The sequence below is a fragment of the Amphibalanus amphitrite genome, unplaced genomic scaffold (genome assembly GCF_019059575.1).
Source record: "Amphibalanus amphitrite isolate SeventyFive unplaced genomic scaffold, NRLGWU_Aamphi_draft 000645F_arrow, whole genome shotgun sequence".
Classification (NCBI taxonomy): Eukaryota; Metazoa; Arthropoda; class Thecostraca; order Balanomorpha; family Balanidae; genus Amphibalanus; species Amphibalanus amphitrite.
In genome coordinates, this window is record NW_024882139.1 from 109442 (window position 1) to 130172 (window position 20731).

General features: G+C 47.2%; 1 protein-coding gene across 1 annotated transcript in view; it reads left to right on the forward strand.

The window, feature by feature from the left end:
* LOC122363868 (serine/threonine-protein kinase/endoribonuclease IRE1-like) overlaps positions 1–20731 on the forward strand; it is a 98097-nt gene that overhangs the window by 23557 nt on the left and 53809 nt on the right. Inside the window, exon 5 of the mRNA XM_043333668.1 lies at positions 3473–3666. Within this exon, the coding sequence (XP_043189603.1) occupies positions 3473–3666 (194 nt within the window). The remainder of the gene's footprint in view (positions 1–3472; positions 3667–20731) is intronic.

A 20731-nucleotide genomic window follows, 5' to 3' on the forward strand; every position in this document is an offset into this window, starting at 1 on the left:
ACCACGAACTTACACATGCCATCTCGCGGTGTGGCAACACATCAGTAGGACCGGATCAGATTTCTTACTCCTTTTTCAAAAATCTGACTGAATCCGGTCTCAATACCTTTTTGTCTTGCCTAAACTCTCTATGGGAGAACAACAGCTACCCAGAACCCTGGCGCACCAGCACCCTTATACCTATCCTAAAGCCTAGGAAACCACCTTCTAACCCATCTAGCTATCGTCCTATCTCTCTAATTAGTTGTGCCTCTAAAATAATGGAACGTATGGTCAATTGGCGAATTAGGGCTTACCTAGAAACGAACTCCCTTCTCTCTCCGTTTCAAAATGGCTTTCGTCACGGCCGATCAACTGCAGACAATATAACATACATTGTAGATGATATCCAACGTGGTTTTCAAACAAGAAAATATACCTTTGCTGTCTTTATTGATCTCCAAAACGCATTCGATAAAGTAAATAAAATTGCCCTCCAAATAAAACTTCATAAAAAAGGATTGCGGGGCAGAATGGCCTCATACATTACGAACTTTCTGAGCAACCGAACTTTTAACGTAAGATGCGGCAACACATATTCACCTCCTTTCCGACAGGAGCACGGGCTACCACAAGGCAGTGTGTTGTCCCCGACCCTTTTCCTTGTAATGATTGATGACATAATAGAAACACATAATGCTAAACTTAAATTTTCAGTATATGCCGATGACATAGCCGTCTGGGTTACTGATTCATCTGTACAAACGGCGTATGCTTACATGAACACAGCACTTGATGATATTAGAAAGTGGTGCGACAAATGGGGACTTACCGTGTCCCCAATTAAAACAGTGGCAATGATATTCGCTCCCCCTAGAAGCCGTTTTACTAACCCCCCTAGACTACAGATAAACAACATACCTATTGAATATGTAAACCAATTTAAATATTTGGGAGTCACCCTAGACAATAAACTCACATTCAATAAACACTTCGAAGATATAGCCCAACGCTGCGAAAGACGTATAAACATACTTAAATGTATAGCTGGTAAGAAGTGGGGCGCAGATAGAAGCACACTTCTCAGACTATACATTTCCCTAATTCGCCCTATCTTGGACTATAATGCTTTTCTATTTGATGATATAGCTTCTAAGAAAATTGAGTCATTGCAAATAATCCAGAACAAAGCACTCCGCATAGTTGCGGGCGCGATGTCCACGACAAACATAATATGTCTCCATATTGAACTAAATCTGCCTCTACTTGTACAGCGTCGGAAATACCAGCTCCTTCGGTTCTTCGCTCGGTCGTGTTCCTTCCCCTCTCACCACACATATAAAATACTAAATAACCGTTACACTGAAGATCTGCAGCCGACTGCTCCTCAAAGACGCTTCCTGGTTATCGCCTCTCGAATTCAAATGGTACTCAACGTCTTTCGAATATCCCATCCGAACATCATGCCCTCACCTTCACTTTCCTCTTTCTTCTTACAACAAATCAAGCATATCGATTTCCTATTTACCGATAAAAAGACAAAAATTACAAAAGAGGAAGCACAACAGCTGTTCTTTGAATACAAAGAAGAACATCAGGCAGACGCATATATTTATACCGATGGTTCACGGAAAGACGGACACTCTGCCGCAGCTATAACTTCGCAAAATTATGAAAAAACAAACAGACTTCACGACAGCCACAGCATATTCAGCGCTGAATTGATAGCGATTAGTTCAGCTCTTAAATATATTGCAAGCAAACATTTTCAGAAAGCAGTGATATGCACAGACTCGGCTTCCTCTGTTAGGACTTTGACGACAAGAAAAACGGAAACACATCCTTTGGTATACAAAATAAAAAAGCAGCTGATTGCTCTACAGAAAGAACATAAAGAAGTAAGAATCCTCTGGATCCCCGCACATATGGGGATCCAAGGTAACGTACGGGCAGATAACCTTGCCAAAACTGGACTCCTCTTCTCGTCTCGAAATCATCTTCCTCTTCCAGTTATAGATTTCATCAACCATATTTACGTCTCCTTTATGCAACTTCGACAAAGAGACTGGGACACAATCAAACATCCACATCTCTATCCGATTAAACCATCAATTTCTCATTTCTCTTCTTCAAATCAACCTACAAGACAAAAAGAAACCGTGCTGGCCAGACTGAGGCTAGGACACACGTATCTTACACACTCGCATATATACGACCGTGTACCACCTCCAATATGTCACTATTGCCCCACACATCCAAGATACACAATACAGCACTTCATACTCCACTGCCCACGCCTACAGCACCACAGAAGACACATTATAAGACACATTACCACACATGGCCTCAGTCTGGATTTGCCAACTATCCTTGGCGACCATCATCCAGAGCTTCATGATTTGCTTTTTATCTTTCTCCAGGAGGCACGTCTTACTAACAGCATATAGAAACCACCTCACTGAGACAAAAGGAACCCCGAGCACGGGCATGAGTGGGCGCCGTGGGGACGATAGTAACGCGGCGCCCAGTTCCTTACTCGTACAACCTAAATCCCGGTCGTTTATTTACATTCTCCTTTTGATTGCATCGTGTGCTCGCGCTCTAGCCATTGATGTTTCTTGCACTGTGTAACTGGCATGTGTAACTGGCGGCCCCCTATTGCGCTCTCCGACCCGCTAAGGCGGAGTCGTTGAGAGCCAACGCCGACTGGCAGCCAAGGTGTTTACGCCTGTGGTCGCCGGGCGCCCCTCCCCAGCACGGGGCCGTCATTATCCCTTCCCTTTTACCTCCTACACATGAGATTAAACAACTGTAGGGGTTTTTCCCCCGCGCTCTTTGGCTTCAGCGCGGGGTTTTCCCCTTTGCAATAGGCGTCAGGTTTTTTGTTATTTAGGACTTTTTCCCTGACCAATACACCCCACACCAGTACACTGACACCTTACACAAGTGTATGAATATGTGATGTAAATAAATGTTACCGTTTCTTCATCTGTGTTTTGTTCCGGCTTTTTCGGCACTTCGGCAAAAGTAAGTTCCCCCATTAGATTTGCTCACACACACTAAGGATAGGCTCCCACGTTGCTATTGCTTCCGGGTTCACATAAACCGGCTTAACGTAAAACTTTGTTCCTGGCCAAAATTGCCAGATGTAATGACCCCCGGCTCCAGACTGGCTTTTGGCTGGCGGGGCAAAAAAAAAAAATAAAAAAAAATAACTCTGTAGCACATGGTTCATCATAACTTGTAGCGACTTGTAGTTCGCTATATTCACACCAGGTGGCTTTGTGTTGTTTATGACGTCTTTGCGATAACATACGTCATCATTTTGATTGTAGTTATTCGTTGTTTTCATCAAAATTCGGCTAATCAATGGCATGCAACCACCTATTTAGGTATTATTATCCATTTTCAAGTGTTCTGGAATCATCCACTTTATTTTTTCAAGGTGAACATATCCCTTTAATCTGAAAGACCTTTTCTACTCATTCTTTAGATACTTTACAACGCAAAGGACTGCCAACTTCTACTATATTGCGATGGAGTTGGCACTGGGTACAGTGGAAGACTACGTGGCGAGGAAACAGGACGTGGCCAAATCTGGTATGGACGAGCTTGATAATCTCGATGCGATCAGCATTCTCCGAGATTCATCCAATGCACTTGAATGGCTGCACGAGAAAAGTATCGGTGAGTTTTTAATCACTACTTTGCAATTCAACTCCAGCCTTCGTAAAAATTACAATAATGCATGACATGGTGGCTGCCCGACGCCCGTTGCAAGCGACGGAGGACGGTCAAATCTGAAAAAAAATCAGGATCGTCTGACCATTGTTACTTACTATTTGTAAAAATGCCATATGTAGTCAGGCTTGAGAGGTAATGATAATTTTACCTATGTTCTAAAGCAGACAGTTTTAGCGAGCTTTTGAGCTCTTGTTGCACATCCACTTAACCCGCGAGTTGCTGGGGGGGGGGCGTTAAACGCCCCCACTTTTTTCGCCGGGCCATAGCATAAAAACGGCGCGCCGCAGGCGCGCCAAATTTTAGGTACCTGTAGGGAATTGATTGAAGTTTATTGTGACAAAGTTTCAAAAAAATCGGTCGGAAAATTTTTGAGATATCGAGGTTTTAGTGACGTCATGATTTCTGAGTTTTCGACCAAAAACGGCATATGTTCAAAAAATCATATAAAATCACAGAATAGACATACAGACATGCCGTAAACGCCATTAGACTGCCAATACCATGATCAATCAAATGGCTATCTTCGATTATTGATTACCGTTCCGCATTTTCCATAATCTTGAACTGAATCTTGGCAATTTTTCGTGACTACTTTACGACCATGATACATACATGAATTTCTTAAATTGAACTTTTTTAGCCAAACACGTACACATATGATAAAATGAACGTCATCATCGTGTTCTACGCCCCAAATTACCTATTAAACATGTGTCACAGGCTGCGAATATCAGTTTTGATTTTCGGGGATATGTGCCTACCCGGTTGACCTGACCTTGACCCTGACCTATGCTTGACTGACCCCTACATGGAGCTGACACTCTTGTAGGCCTTATAAGATGGATTGTGCACCGTTTTGACAGAGTTTATGGCGAGAGGCGCCCATTGCGAAGTCCTGAAATCCATGCTACTGAAAGCCCGATTTCAGGTGTTTGACCTGACCTTGACCCGACCTGTGACCTCAGAATTCAACTTTAAAGTACTCATCTGAAGCGTCTCGTCGCGCTCTTTCGTTTGCCGCCTCGTGCGTTTCGCTGCGCCTATTGGTTCTCGAGTTATCGGCTGGGGGCGTTTAACGCCCCCCCCCCCAGCAAACGGTGGGTGGCGAAATACCCCAGCAACTGCCGGGTTAACCCGCTCCGTGCTGGTGGTCTGAAGTCCACTTCCCATGTCGTGCTGGGGGAGGGGGGGGCTCTAAAATTCCGTGAAACTCGGCTTCTTGGACACGCGGTAAGCGGCATGCGAAAGAGCTAAAAACACTGACGGAAATACTTGGGTCATTTCTTAGGTCAGGTCACAAGAGGTGATCAAAGGTCAAATTTGGTCTATTTCAACAGTTTTCGAAACACCCGACGAATAAGTCGGAAGCCAATAGTGTTACAGCGCCAAGGAAAACGCACTTCGATAGCTCTTTCACGGGCCTTTCTGATTATTGCCATCATATTTCACTTCCGGTCAACGGTTTAGCCTTCCGAGGGCAAAAACTAAAAAATAGTCGTCGAAAAAGTTTGTTCGGTAATAACTATTGACAAAAAAACGACATTTATTTTGCCAGCATCGTGTTCGTCTTGTCGGTTCAGAAGGTTGGCTGTCCAGCAGTTGGCCCCTTAATGCTGAAGACTGGTGAAATGAGCGACGATGCCCAAACCATGTCTGAAATGTTCGCATGATCGTTTGTTTATGTTTACTCTCCTAACAGCCCAAGGAACCCTGCTCCCCATCAAATGTTCAATGGAACGCTTAACAGTGTTGATTTCTCAACGGACGATGTCCTATCGGCACTGATGATGCTTGACCCCCATTCTGCCATGGGGCCCGACAGATTGCATCCACTGGTGCTGAAGTCTTGTGCTGCTGAGGTGGCATATCCCTTGCACTTGATCTTTCAGAAATCCCTGCAGGAAGGGAAGCTGCCAGCTCTCTGGAAAATGTCTATTGTAAAACCTATCTTTAAAAAGGGCCACAGATATGACCCCCTGAACTATCGGCCTATCAGCCTGACCTCGGTTGTCTGTAAGACTATGGAACGCTTGATATGTACTAAACTTAGAAACTACCTTGAAACTAACTTCCTACTAACTAGCCAAGGCCATCTATAGAAGGTACAGTCACTCCCCCGCCGACCAATCAGAGACAGATCCTGAGTGACGTCACCCCTGATGCTCGCAAGGGGTACTCCATTCCCTTACAACGTAAAAATGACTAACTTCATTTGAAGATTGTTGGCGACACTCTACACATATCGCTCAGCCGTTGATGTCATTGGAAAGTCCAGCTAATTTTCTAGCGATAAAAAAGAGCAACAATAACAAGCAACAATGCTAAGAAATGGCCAGTTTTGAAGATATAGAGGATTTAAAAATCCTCTGCAGTTGCAGGAAAGCAACGTAAAAACGCATCGAGCTTATATTTTTACTATGAATAAGTCATTTTCAGCAAGTTTCTAGATATGGTATCGATTTATTACAATATTTTTATTGCCTGGAACTTTATTTCAAAATAATATTTTCAAAAATGGCAACTGTTGGCAAGTAGCTTTGAAGCGATTATGGCGCATTATTGTCCTCAGGCCCCCTTATAATGTCATCAAAAGTGGAGTGACATGGGTGTGAACGTTTATGTTCGACCCGTGAGTGCGAGCTGGGTACGCCTCTGCCATCGGAGCGGCGCGGGGCGCGGTCGTGGCCGGAGTCAGCTGTTACAAGGGGTGTGGGTCACGGGCCAAGACCAAATACACAGATGGGTATCGACTCTCGGTGTGTGTGGACCGCGGTCGTACGTGCGGCGTTCAAGGAAGTTTCACATGGTGGCAGCGTGGTTGTGAACCCGGCATGGCTGGTGGTAGTGACCAGGACTCGGACAAGTCGGGCGACGTGAAGCACGGTGCGACTCCACCCTCGGTATCGCGCGCGGCGGCGGCTTTGAGCGTCAGCATCGCGGATTTTCCGAGCTATGATGGCTCTGTGTCGCCGGAGGACTTTTTGGCCCAGTGCCGTCGTTTGGCTGGGCTCGGTGACATCTCTCGTGACTCGCTGGCGTCCATCGTTGCTGCGCGATGCACGGGACGCGCCCTCTCCGTCGTCAACGAGTTGGAGCAGCGCCTCGGGCGACTCTCGATGGACCAGCTGGAGGCGTTACTAACGTCACATTTCTCGGCGTTACCGACTGCTGCACAAGCGGCGATGCAGCTATCCCGTCTGGTGAAGGGTGATCTGAAGGCTCGGGACTACGCCCAGCAGGTACGGCTCTTGGTGCGAGGAGCGTGCCCCGAGTTTTTCACGAAGGACGGAACAGTGAAGAACATCTGTACTCCGGCCTACAATGCGGCGCTGTTCAGACATTTTCTGGTTGGTCTGAGCGCCGAAGAGGCCTCTCTGATCTCCCGTCTCAAGGTTACGACGTTCGAGGCGGGGATAGACGAGCTGGTTCGGGAGGAGTCTCTGCCAAAACCTACAGTGGCAGCACCGGAGCCCTTATGGACACCTACACGCGCAGCGGATCGTGTGCACTGGGCGTCACCCATACGGCGCGCATCTCGGGACCAACCTGACTTCGACGACAGGGATGAAGGAACCGCCCCAGGGATCTACAACGATCGTCAGGGTTCTCCGCGGCCCAGCCGACGGTTCTCGGAGCAACATCGAAGCAGCGGCACCATCCGGAGCCGGGGGAGCATCTCATGTTCTCCGCGGCGCTCTGCCTCCCCCTCTGCGCGGTGGCGGCGCGCGCGCTCTCCCGGGCGGCCGGGGCCGCGCGCTGGCGCGGCAGCTGGCGGCGGGCGGCCGCCGCCTGCTGACCCGCGCGGGGCCGGGGCAGCGGCGGCGCCAGGGACGGCCGAGGAGGAGGATCACGACAGACGACCCGTCTGCTGGTCGTGCGGTGGAAGAGGGCATCTCAAGCGGCACTGCCCAAACGGGTGGCTGGCGGACGGGCGATAAAGTCACTCCCAATCGTGTCATGTACACTGAACGGCTTCCAGGTGAGCGATTGTTTAGTTGATTCAGGCAGTCAGCTTACTTTGATTGATTCCAAAGTGCGTGGCACCATTGCACCAAATGGGGAGTTGGAAGAGCCTGTCCGCCTCATGTCAGCGTCAAGGCACAATTTAAATGTGATTGGTACATGTCGTTTGTTTGTTGAAGTCCAAGGATTCCCACCGTGCGAATGGAAATGTTGCGTCGTTGAAAATCTCACTCATGATTTCATTGTGGGTTTTGATTTTTTGCAGGCCAATAACGCAGTCATTGATTTTTCACCCCAGCAGCAGGGGCCTAAAGTAAAGTTAAGGATATGCAAGGCTGTATCAGTTCCAGCACGCACTGCTATGTGTATTACTGCCAAAATCGATCAAAACTTATCTACTGATCATGCGTATTTATTAATGGGACAGTGCTCAGACCATGTTGAAATCCAAGATGCAATTTTTCAACCCTTTTCAGAGAAAGAAATCCCTGTTTACATTCGTAACAGGACCGATCAACTTGTTACCTTTCATAGACGTAGTGTGATTGGATTTATTGAAAAGCTCGAGGGTGATGTGAACTGTTTTTCGGTCGATGCTTCCGGCGCTGACTCGTCCGCTCCGTGTGAACCAGTGTCTGTGAATGTTGTGTCTGCGGCGGATGAAACGGTACCTGGTGCGCCGGCTACGCAGGGAGACAGTCGGCACTCGGTGTGCGCAGATGACAGTCGCTTTTTGGGGGCTAATACTGACGAGGTGTTAGCAGAGTTCAGCGTAGGAGATCAGATAGGCGCGTCACATCGGGACAAATTGGCTTCCTTGCTGAGATCTCACTCTGAAGTTTTCTCGCGGGGCTACGCCGACATCGGCTCTTACAAGGGAGAGAAAGTGGATCTGGAGCTGGAGCCTGGGACTCGTCCCCAATTTTCCCGACCATACCCGGTTCCGTGGGCGCGGGAATCTCAGTTGAAAGAACAGTTAGACGAGTTACAGGGCTGTGGAATCATTGAGCAGGGTCCTCCGTGCGAGTGGAACTCACCGATTCTGCTCATCGCTAAACCGAACAAGGGTGGAAGATCACCTAAGGAGTATAGAATTGTTCAAGATTTACGTTGTATTAACAAATGCTTGTTGGGGAAGAAGTTTGTGTTTCCTTCGATCGATGAGTTTTTGTTTTCGTTGCATGGGTGGCGTGTGGCGAGCTCACTCGACATTAAGCACGCGTTCTGGAACTTGCACCTCACTGAGAGCTCGAGCAAAATCTGTGCCTTTCACGCTTTAGGCAAAACATGGTACCCAAAACGTATGGTGATGGGCTGCCAGCAGTCTAGTTATTTCCTGCATAAAGCTATGCACAAAGTACTAGGTGATATCCCTGGTGTGTACATATATGCTGATGACGTGCTATGTGTGAGTGACGGACTAGATTCCCATTATAAGTTGCTGAACACTGTGCTGAGCAAGCTGAGAGAGGCAGGTTTCAAATTAAGCCCCGCGAAATGTAAATTTGGTGTCTCCCGTCTCGATTATCTCGGTCATCAGATCACACCAGACGGCATCTCCATCTCACCGGAGCGTATTGAATGCATTCAAAACCTCCAACCGCCACGGACCACTAAAGAAGCGAAGAAGCTTTATTAATGTTTGCCAGTGCTCTGGCGAGGAACATGATAGATACAATTATAAGAAAGAAAAACATTGACCTTTTTCCTCGAATCTATAGCAAAATTAATGAAAAATCACCTTTTTATTTACGTGATATTTCGGCCAACAGACCATTATCAAACGAAAGAAAGAACAATGTAGAAGACAAAAACGGTTACAGCAGACAGACGGCAGCCTATTTTCATATTTCGAAATTCATCTCGCGGTATTTGTTTACAGAAGACTTCAATGGAAAAACATCCTTGGTTATGCTAAGATGTTTCGGATGTACCGTACACACATATATAAAACGAGCGATAAAAAAAAAAAACGAGACAAAATCAGGACATATAACTCATCATAACACTTTTTGAATATTCGATACGATCGATGACTCGAATTCACACGCTGCATACGCTATCTTACACACTTACATGATAGGCCAAGACACAAGACGTTCGTTCAGGGAGGGCTCCAAATCTCTGATAGTGATGGACTCTGATATCTTTCTGTCTGGGTAGTCCAGAGCCTGGTGCAGTATCTCCACCGTAAGTGGTAGATCCGCCCCTCTGTCTAATGACAGCTGACCGTGAGCCACTCTGAAGTGGTCTCCGAGGGGGGTGTCGGGAGTCGCACTCAGCATGTTCCTCACATGTTCGTTAAAACGCAGTCTGACAGGACGTTTGCTCTCTCCCACATACACCACCGGCTGTTCCTTGCAGAGAGTACACGTGATCCTGTAAACCACATTTTTGGTCGTGCATCTCCCTGCTAAGCCACACTTACAGCAGTAGCACCCGCGACTGGCACCCGGACAGAGAGGAGGTGAGAAGGCTGACCTGACTAGCGCGTTTTTCAGTTTGTTTTTGTTTCGCCAAGCAAGTCGGATGTTCATTCCCGACCTGCGCACCACACCTTTCACCCGGCTCAATAATTTCTCGTCCACATATGGTAGAGTCAAGAAGCCATCTACATCCTCTTTTGAAAAACCCCGTTTAGTGCCCCCAGCTTTCGCTTCCCTTAGAGTTCTCCTAAGCACGTTTTCAGGGTACCCGTTGCTAGAAAGGAGATTCCACATTTTTGTCACGCTCTTTTCTTCCCTGTCCTTATTCGACGATACTGCTATGGCCCTTCTAAACTGGTTCCTAGCCATGCTAATTTTGGTCGAGGACGGATGAGCTGAAGAGAAATGAAGCACTATGCCCGAGTTGGTAGGCTTAATGTACAGTTCAGTGGCCAGAAATGTGATGTCATTGTCAGAAACGACAGAGACCAGGGTATCTAGGTATGGGACCCCCGAGTCCTGCTTCGTGAACTCCATCGTGAATTTTACTGTAGGATGAAGTGAGTTCAAATACGCTAGGAAATCTTTCAGGGCTTCCTCCCCGTGGGTCCAGATTCCCCCGTAATCATCAATGTATCGCAAGAGCAGGTCGGGCTTAGCCTCCCTGTTTTGTAAAGCCAGTCTCTCCAGCCTGTCTAGGAAGAGGATAGCAACGGGAGGGGCGCAAGGGTTACCCATCGCGATTCCCACTTTCTGTTTGTAGAAATCTTTGTCAAAGCAAAAGACGTTATTCCTCAGACACTGGTCCAGGAGTGTGCATACGTCATCGGGTGTCAAACCGAACATGTTGATATCAGTGACATGCTCCTGCAACTTTTCCCGAACAGCCTCCACTGCCTCATCTAAAGGAATGGAACCATACAGGTTTACTACGTCTATGCTGAAAAATATGATGTCACTTGGCATCGTGTGTTGTCGCTGGTAGTCAGCGAGATGGTCCAAAAAGTGTTTGGTGTCGCGTAGGTGAGTAGGCACATATCTCAGCAATTGGCTCAAAACACGTTCAATGAGACAAGATGTTTTCTCTGTTGGGCCTCCACAAGCTGAAATCACGGGACGAAGAGGGACCCCCGGTTTATGATCTTTGGGAAGCCCGTAAAACAAGGGGATACGGCTATGGTTAGGTGTTAGGTCATGAATGACATTGTCATCAAGCTTGTTACTGGTAACCTGCTTTAGGGTACGTTTAGTCAAGGCCTCTACCCTGGGAACTGGATTTCTTTTCAGTTGTTCGTAGTTGGATCGATCTCCTAAAATGTTGTTAGCTTTCTCAACATAGTCAGTTTTGTCAAGTATCACAAAACCCTTACATTTATCGCTAGGTTTTAAGATAATGGCATCATCTTTTTTTAGCATTCTCAAAGCCGACATCTCATCCTGGGTGACATTGACATGATCTGTTTTGTGGTGTTTATAGGTACGGAGTAAATCATCTTTAAGCTGTTTCAGGTTTCTCTCTGCCTGATTATTTGTCGGGGGAGGAATCCGTTTGTCCAAGTCGGGAAAACGGAAGGTCAAGTTTGGTTCGTCATTTTGTGACCGATGCGTACCGGTTGTCGCTGACCCCTGGGCGCCTGCACCGGTGCTATCCAGCGGACGCAATCGGTCTCTACAGATGCACAACAGGCACCAGGAGCTCCATCCGACACCCAGCGAGCACCGTCAGCTTCTGCAGGCGCCCAGGGGTCAGCGACAACCGGTACGCATCGGTCACAAAATGACGAACCAAACTTGACCTTCCGTTTTCCCGACTTGGACAAACGGATTCCTCCCCCGACAAATAATCAGGCAGAGAGAAACCTGAAACAGCTTAAAGATGATTTACTCCGTACCTATAAACACCACAAAACAGATCATGTCAATGTCACCCAGGATGAGATGTCGGCTTTGAGAACGCTAAAAAAAAGATGATGCCATTATCTTAAAACCTAGCGATAAATGTAAGGGTTTTGTGATACTTGACAAAACTGACTATGTTGAGAAAGCTAACAACATTTTAGGAGATCGATCCAACTACGAACAACTGAAAAGAAATCCAGTTCCCAGGGTAGAGGCCTTGACTAAACGTACCCTAAAGCAGGTTACCAGTAACAAGCTTGATGACAATGTCATTCATGACCTAACACCTAACCATAGCCGTATCCCCTTGTTTTACGGGCTTCCCAAAGATCATAAACCGGGGGTCCCTCTTCGTCCCGTGATTTCAGCTTGTGGAGGCCCAACAGAGAAAACATCTTGTCTCATTGAACGTGTTTTGAGCCAATTGCTGAGATATGTGCCTACTCACCTACGCGACACCAAACACTTTTTGGACCATCTCGCTGACTACCAGCGACAACACACGATGCCAAGTGACATCATATTTTTCAGCATAGACGTAGTAAACCTGTATGGTTCCATTCCTTTAGATGAGGCAGTGGAGGCTGTTCGGGAAAAGTTGCAGGAGCATGTCACTGATATCAACATGTTCGGTTTGACACCCGATGACGTATGCACACTCCTGGACCAGTGTCTGAGGAATAACGTCTTTTGCTTTGACAAAGATTTCTACAAACAGAAAGTGGGAATCGCGATGGGTAACCCTTGCGCCCCTCCCGTTGCTATCCTCTTCCTAGACAGGCTGGAGAGACTGGCTTTACAAAACAGGGAGGCTAAGCCCGACCTGCTCTTGCGATACATTGATGATTACGGGGGAATCTGGACCCACGGGGAGGAAGCCCTGAAAGATTTCCTAGCGTATTTGAACTCACTTCATCCTACAGTAAAATTCACGATGGAGTTCACGAAGCAGGACTCGGGGGTCCCATACCTAGATACCCTGGTCTCTGTCGTTTCTGACAATGACATCACATTTCTGGCCACTGAACTGTACATTAAGCCTACCAACTCGGGCATAGTGCTTCATTTCTCTTCAGCTCATCCGTCCTCGACCAAAATTAGCATGGCTAGGAACCAGTTTAGAAGGGCCATAGCAGTATCGTCGAATAAGGACAGGGAAGAAAAGAGCGTGACAAAAATGTGGAATCTCCTTTCTAGCAACGGGTACCCTGAAAACGTGCTTAGGAGAACTCTAAGGGAAGCGAAAGCTGGGGGCACTAAACGGGGTTTTTCAAAAGAGGATGTAGATGGCTTCTTGACTCTACCATATGTGGACGAGAAATTATTGAGCCGGGTGAAAGGTGTGGTGCGCAGGTCGGGAATGAACATCCGACTTGCTTGGCGAAACAAAAACAAACTGAAAAACGCGCTAGTCAGGTCAGCCTTCTCACCTCCTCTCTGTCCGGGTGCCAGTCGCGGGTGCTACTGCTGTAAGTGTGGCTTAGCAGGGAGATGCACGACCAAAAATGTGGTTTACAGGATCACGTGTACTCTCTGCAAGGAACAGCCGGTGGTGTATGTGGGAGAGAGCAAACGTCCTGTCAGACTGCGTTTTAACGAACATGTGAGGAACATGCTGAGTGCGACTCCCGACACCCCCCTCGGAGACCACTTCAGAGTGGCTCACGGTCAGCTGTCATTAGACAGAGGGGCGGATCTACCACTTACGGTGGAGATACTGCACCAGGCTCTGGACTACCCAGACAGAAAGATATCAGAGTCCATCACTATCAGAGATTTGGAGCCCTCCCTGAACGAACGTCTTGTGTCTTGGCCTATCATGTAAGTGTGTAAGATAGCGTATGCAGCGTGTGAATTCGAGTCATCGATCGTATCGAATATTCAAAAAGTGTTATGATGAGTTATATGTCCTGATTTTGTCTCGTTTTTTTTTTTATCGCTCGTTTTATATATGTGTGTACGGTACATCCGAAACATCTTAGCATAACCAAGGATGTTTTTCCATTGAAGTCTTCTGTAAACAAATACCGCGAGATGAATTTCGAAATATGAAAATAGGCTGCCGTCTGTCTGCTGTAACCGTTTTTGTCTTCTACATTGTTCTTTCTTTCGTTTGATAATGGTCTGTTGGCCGAAATATCACGTAAATAAAAAGGTGATTTTTCATTAATTTTGCTATAGATTCGAGGAAAAAGGTCAATGTTTTTCTTTCTTATAATTGAAGAAGCTTTATGGTTTTTTCTCTTGGTTCCGGAAATTTGTCGAGTCGTTCTCCACTATTTCGAAACCACTGATAGACCTAGCAAATTCGTCGTCATTTTATTGGAACGAGGAACTTGAGCAGACATTCATTCAGCTACGCGCGGCCTTGTTGAACAGCCCGGTTTTGGCTTATCCGAGACAAGGTGATTGCTTCATTCTGTATAGCGACTCGAGCATGACTGGGTCAGGCCAGGTACTGACGCAGATGCAGAACGGCCAGGAGAGAGTTATTGCCTTCAACGGCAGCAAATACAATAAACAGCAACGAAATTGGACCATTTATGAGTTAGAGATTTACTCATTCATGCAGGGGCTGCGCCGTTTTTACAAATTCTTATCTGGAGAGAAATTTATCTGGCGATGCGACTGTAAAAGCGCCTTGAAAATCTTGTCAAATCGAGACAACATGAATCCGCGTCTTGCTCGATGGCGCTCATTCATTGGACAGTTCAATTTCACAGTTGAGCATAAACGTGCCTCAGAGATGCAACACGTAGACTTTCTGTCTAGGCTTCATGAAAATGACACTGAACGTGATGACGTTCAAACGGACCATCAGCCCGCGAGCAGCTCGAACAGTGCGGTGGCGCCACCGGCGCAAAGCGCTGAGGCGACCGCACCAGTTCTAAGGGGCCAGCAGCCCGCGAGCAGCTCGAACAGTGCGGTGGCGTCACCTACGCAAAAAGCTGAGGCGACCGCCGCGACACCTGCAGGGCACGGTCACTCTGATTCGGCCCAGCATCTGCTGACTGACAGTGGAGATGCGCCGGAGCTTGACTCGATCCGCCTTGGGCAGCGACCACACAGACCCGGTGAGTCTGTGCCTTTGACCGGTGACAGGTCACAGGCAAAGTTGGTTCAGAGCGCGGGTACTATGACAGATAACAACCAAAACGACAGTGGTGACGCCTTTGACGATGACCAATTCGTTAATTTTGTCGCCACAGATTGTATCGCGGACATAGATATTGATCCGGCAGCACTAATATGGTACCAAAAGCATGATACGTATTGCCGCGCTTTGGCCTTTCGAATCAGTAGGGGTAAGTGGCCAAAGTACTGCCCTCCGGCGTTGAAGCGTGAAAATGCCGCTCAATTTCAGTTTGTGAATGGCATTTTATGCCGTTGCATTCCCGGTGCCGAGCATATGCAAGTGGTCTGGCCGGTCGCCAAACGTTTTGAAATTTTGTACAGGCACCACGATACTCCATTCGGATCTCACTGCGGCGGGGAAAAGCTTTATGAGGTCGTATCTCGACGGATCTGGTATCTGGGCCTTCGAAAGGACTGCCAAAATTACGTGGCTAGCTGTGCCCGGTGTAGTGCTAAGAAAGATGACCGTGGCCCACCGCCACCTCCTCTTTTGCCACAGCAGCCGGCCGGTCCAGGAGATGAGCTGGTCGTTGATGTAGTGCATATGCCAGCTAGCCGTATATCAGGTAGAACGCTGGTTCTAACATGCATTGACAAGTTCACCGGCTTTCTGACGTTTTATCCCCTCCAGTCCGGCTCAGCAGACGATGTGGTCCACGCACTCTCCACTCAGTTTCTCATGTTCGGCCCACCGCGCCGTCTCGAATGTGACGCCGGTAGCAACATGAAAAGCGGGAAGGTTCGCCGTTTTTGTCATTTTTGGGGAACAGAGCTCAGAAGCGCGGTCGGGGGACACCATGAAGGAATCGGAAAGGTAGAGAGACGTCACCGTGATATAAAGCGTAGACTGCGAACGCTTTCAGACGACTTTGGTGTAGACTGGGAGACACATTTGCCGGGAGTTGTGTTTTCGTTAAATCACGAAATGTCTGAAAGTCATAAATATTCTCCGTTCTTTTTGTTTTACCTCAGGCATCCCAATTCTCCCATCGACCGACTAGTTTCCCAGACGATCTCGCCGTATTCCGGGGACTTTGTGGAAGAGAAACTCAGGCTCCTTTCCAGAACACTGAAACGGGCTCGCGACAATTCACTGACCTCGCAGCAGAAACAAAAGGCCAGATATGATTTGAGACGCGGGGTTAGAGAGCCATTTATTAAACCCGGCGATCAAATTAGAGTTAAAACCCAGAGTTACCGACCGGGAGTCTCAGTGAAAATGGTCCCTCCGTGGTCACCGATTTTCGTGGTAGTTAGGTGGATTAGCAGACGTCATCTGGAATGTATGGACCCTGCTACAGGCCGAATGTGGACGACACATGTAAAGTTCGTTAAGCCGGTCACGGAAAGAACAGTTTAGTTCAACGATGTGCACGACGTGACATCGTTTAACGACAAACGGTGATGCCGTTCGTTTCCACCGTTACATGTGAACATTATGTTTAGTGTATCGCCCATGTATGTTATTGTGCTTGTTGAATTGATGTATTATAGGTAGCTGTATGTGGTGCTAAGAAGGAGTCGCTTTGTTCCAGTGAACTGCTGCCTTATCTTACGGGAGACAAGCAGGAGGAGATAATGTGAACGTTTATGTTCGACCCGTGAGTGCGAGCTGGGTACGCCTCTGCCATCGGAGCGGCGCGGGGCGCGGTCGTGGCCGGAGTCAGCTGTTACAAGGGGTGTGGGTCACGGGCCAAGACCAAATACACAGATGGGTATCGACTCTCGGTGTGTGTGGACCGCGGTCGTACGTGCGGCGTTCAAGGAAGTTTCACAATGGGCCTGTAACTAGCAACCAATTCGGTTTCAGACCAGGCAGGTCAACAATGGTCCAACTATTATTAGTGTATAACACAGTCTCAAAGATGGTGGATGCTAGACATGTCGTAGATATAATATTTTTTGACTTTAGGAAGGCCTTTGATGTAGTTAACCATGAGATCATGCTCGTAAAACTGCGATCACTGGGACTGCAGGGTTGTCTGCTTGACTGGTTATCCTCCTTCCTACTGGGTAGGTTGATGCAGGTCTGGGTGAAGGACTGTCTCAGCAAACCCCGTGCAGTTAGTAGTGGTGTACCTCAGGGAAGTGTTCTGGGACCCCTCTTGTTCCTTGTGTATGTGAATAGTGTTGCCTCCCAACTGAAAAGTGACTAAAATATTCGCTGATGACATTAAACTTTATGCCTGTGTGCCCTATGATCCATCCTCCTCCTCTCCATCCCTTGCTACACAGCAGATCCAGAAAGACATTGACACTCTACACTCAACGGCAGCATCATGGGGACTAAAGATGAACTCAAAGAAGTGTGTTGCTTTAAGGTTTAATGGCTCTAGTCCTAACATAGACCTACCGGGATACTTCCTTGATGGCCAGCAAATCCCTTTCTCTAAGAGTCATGTTGATCTTGGTGTGACTGTTGACTGTCGCCTGAGATTTCACGAACATGTGCACACAATTGTTCAGAAGGCAGGTGGCCTTGCCCAGAGCTTGCTAAAATCTACGGTCTGTCGCTCACCTGACTTCATGATGTTTCTTTTAACCACACACATTCGACCCTTGATGGAATACTGTTCGTGTATCTGGAACATGGGCTATATCGAAGACTTGCGTCTCCTAGAGAATGTACAGCGTAGGTGGACTAAACGAGTTGATGGGCTTGCTAACAAGAGCTACTCTGACAGATTACGGTCACTTAACTTGTATTCAGTACAGGGCAGGCTCCTTCGCTCAGACTTAATCCACTGCTGGAAGATATTTAATGGAAAATCCTGTATAGAGCCCATTGATGTGTTTAGTCGACCTCCGCAAACACGAACACGAGGACACACACACAAAATATTTCCCGTTTTCACCAGGCCCTGACACTAGGAAGCGTTTCTTCTTAGTGCGATGCATGCCTGCTTGGAATGCTCTGCCTCTGGAGGCTGTCTCAGCCCCAAACCTAGCAAAGTTCAAGGAAATGCTCCATCTGCACTTGCACGACAGACTATTTGACTTTGTGTAATTTTTTTTTTGAATCTTGCTTCCCGGTTGACCTGTGTAAAAACTCTTCTACCTATATGCTGCTTATCGTTTGTCTTTTTATGACTATGTTGCTGTTTACCGTACCGTACTCTTGTGTTCGTTACTTTGTGTTTAAGTGCCTTGTATTCATGCGTGTCACCTTGGAAGACGCTCAACTCCAGCCTTCGTACTTCATAATCTTCCCCAGACAAGAACTCAACTCTGGCTGGTGCGTCTAGGATTCAGGGTTCCTGTTCCTCATACCCACTTCTCACTTCCTTCCTGACTTCCTAAATGACACTGGGAACCCAACCAGGTGAGTATACCAGGTGAGTCGAAATGCGTCGAATGAATTATAAGTTGACCTTGAAAGGTCATTTTTAAAATTTGACCTCAGGGCAAGGTCATGACCTGACGGAGAAGGGTCATGCTGCATGTCAGTCAATCTGTATCGTCGAGCAGAACCCATCTGACATATTTTCAACGCTCTAGCACGTCTCTATAAAAAAAATATATAGGTAGTAAAAAACTGCTGATGACCTTTTATGACCTTAGGTGACCTCAGAAGCACAGAGGGACGACGGGTACAATTTTGCATTTCAGTGTGTCATGTTTACCTACAAACTGATGTTTGGAGTTTTCTTTTTTAGAACGACATTCATCCAAAAGAGGCGCAATTCAGTTTTCTCCCATTGACTTATAATGTAGAGGTCGGAAAATTGACCTGCCCTTAGGACATAGGCATCAAAATTCCTAGATAAACATTTTATGCTTACTGTTACTCTGAACAATTGCTGACAGTTTCAAAGCGATTATTCAGTCTGAGTATCTACAGCGAGCCTTCAAACTTTTTCTAAGGTAAGGTCACGTGACCTGGTGACCTGACCTTGAAAGACCGGGGGGTCTGAAATTTTTACAACATGTGCTGGAATTTTGTATGAACAGTTGTTTTTTAGATAATCGCGAAAAAAATGAGGAGGGGGGCGGCAAAACATCCCCCGGCACGGCTCGGCTTAACCCGCCCCGGGCCGGTGGGGGGGGGGGTGTTTGAACACCCCCTGCAGTTTTTCGCAGATATCTGAAAAATGGCCGTTTTTGGTATACCTGTTTGTGCATCTTTTCCACACATGTGAAAATTTCAGACCCAGGTCGCCCAAGGTCAGATCACCAGGTCACTCCAATTGACCTCACCTACGAAAAAATAGGACTCCTCGTCCTAGCTACACCGACTGAACGATTGCCTTGAAACTTTCAGCGATTGATAGGAGTAACAATATCTATAAAAAGTTTATCTCGGAATTTTGATATCTGTGACCTAAGGTCAGGTCAATTTTGCGGCCTCTCCATTATTAGGTAGTCAATGAGAGAAAACTGAAAAGCGTCTGTTTTGCACGAACGCCATTCTAGACACTCTCAAACATCGAGATGCTTGTCAAATTGACACACTAAACCGGAAAATGGCATTTGTGACCCCTCGTTATGTCCCCGAAGGTCATCTCAGGTCACGAATAGTTTTTGACAGTTTTTCTCGCTAATAACTTCTGATAGAGGCATGCTAGAGCGATGAAAACGCCTTAGATGTGTTCGGCTCGACGTTGCGGATCGGCTGGTATGCAACATGACCTTTTCCGGTCAGGTCATGACCTTGACCTGAGGTCAAATTTTCAAGGTGACCATTCAAGGTCAAATTATAATTCATTCGACTCGTCTCGACGAGAGGAACACGATGCTAGCAAAAGAAATGCCGTGGCACTTTAGAGTCAAAAGTTATTGCCGAAAAACACTTTTCGTAAAACGGCTATTTTTTAGGTTTTCCCTCTGGAGGCTAAACCATTGACCTAAGGTCAAATATGAGGGCATAATAACGAAAGAGCGTTAAAAGAGCTATCGAATGCGCTTTTCCTCGGCGCTGTAGCTCTATCGGTTCCCGAGTTAGCCGTTGGCAGTTTCCAAAATGTTGAAATAGCCAACATTTTACCTTTGGTGACCTCTGGTGACCTGACCTTTGACCTGACCTAAAAATTGACCAGAGTTTTCGACCTGATTTTTCCGTTCTCTCCGTTCTTTTTGCCGTTCTTTCGAATGCCGCTTACCGCGTGTCGCTACGTGGCCCAGGAGCCGAGTTAGAAGGGGGTGTTCAGACACCCCCCGGCCCGGCGCGGAAGTCGCGGAGCACCGGGCCGTCGCGGGTCAACCTTCGCCCCAGTGGGGGGGGGGGCATATGTTACCACCCTGTCGCGTTTTTTGCGTGTAAATAAAAAACCGCGGCGCGTAGCGCCGCGCCGCTTTGAGTAGCTTTTGGTACATCAATTTCGGACAATGTGTGAAATTTTGACCCCAGGTCATGTCAGGTCAGGTCACCAGGTCAAGTTAACTGACCAAGCCTAGAAAGAAGTTTGCAATCATGTCCAGCCTGCAGTGTTTGTCAGAAAGGTTTTAAACTTGGTGGATTGCATCATGTTATGGGCGCCTACAATTTGTATATCTCGGATTTTTTTATATCAGTGACCTAAGGTCAGGTCAGCGGCGTGACCTTTCCATTACAAGTCAATGGAGAAAAATAATGAAAATGCCTCTAG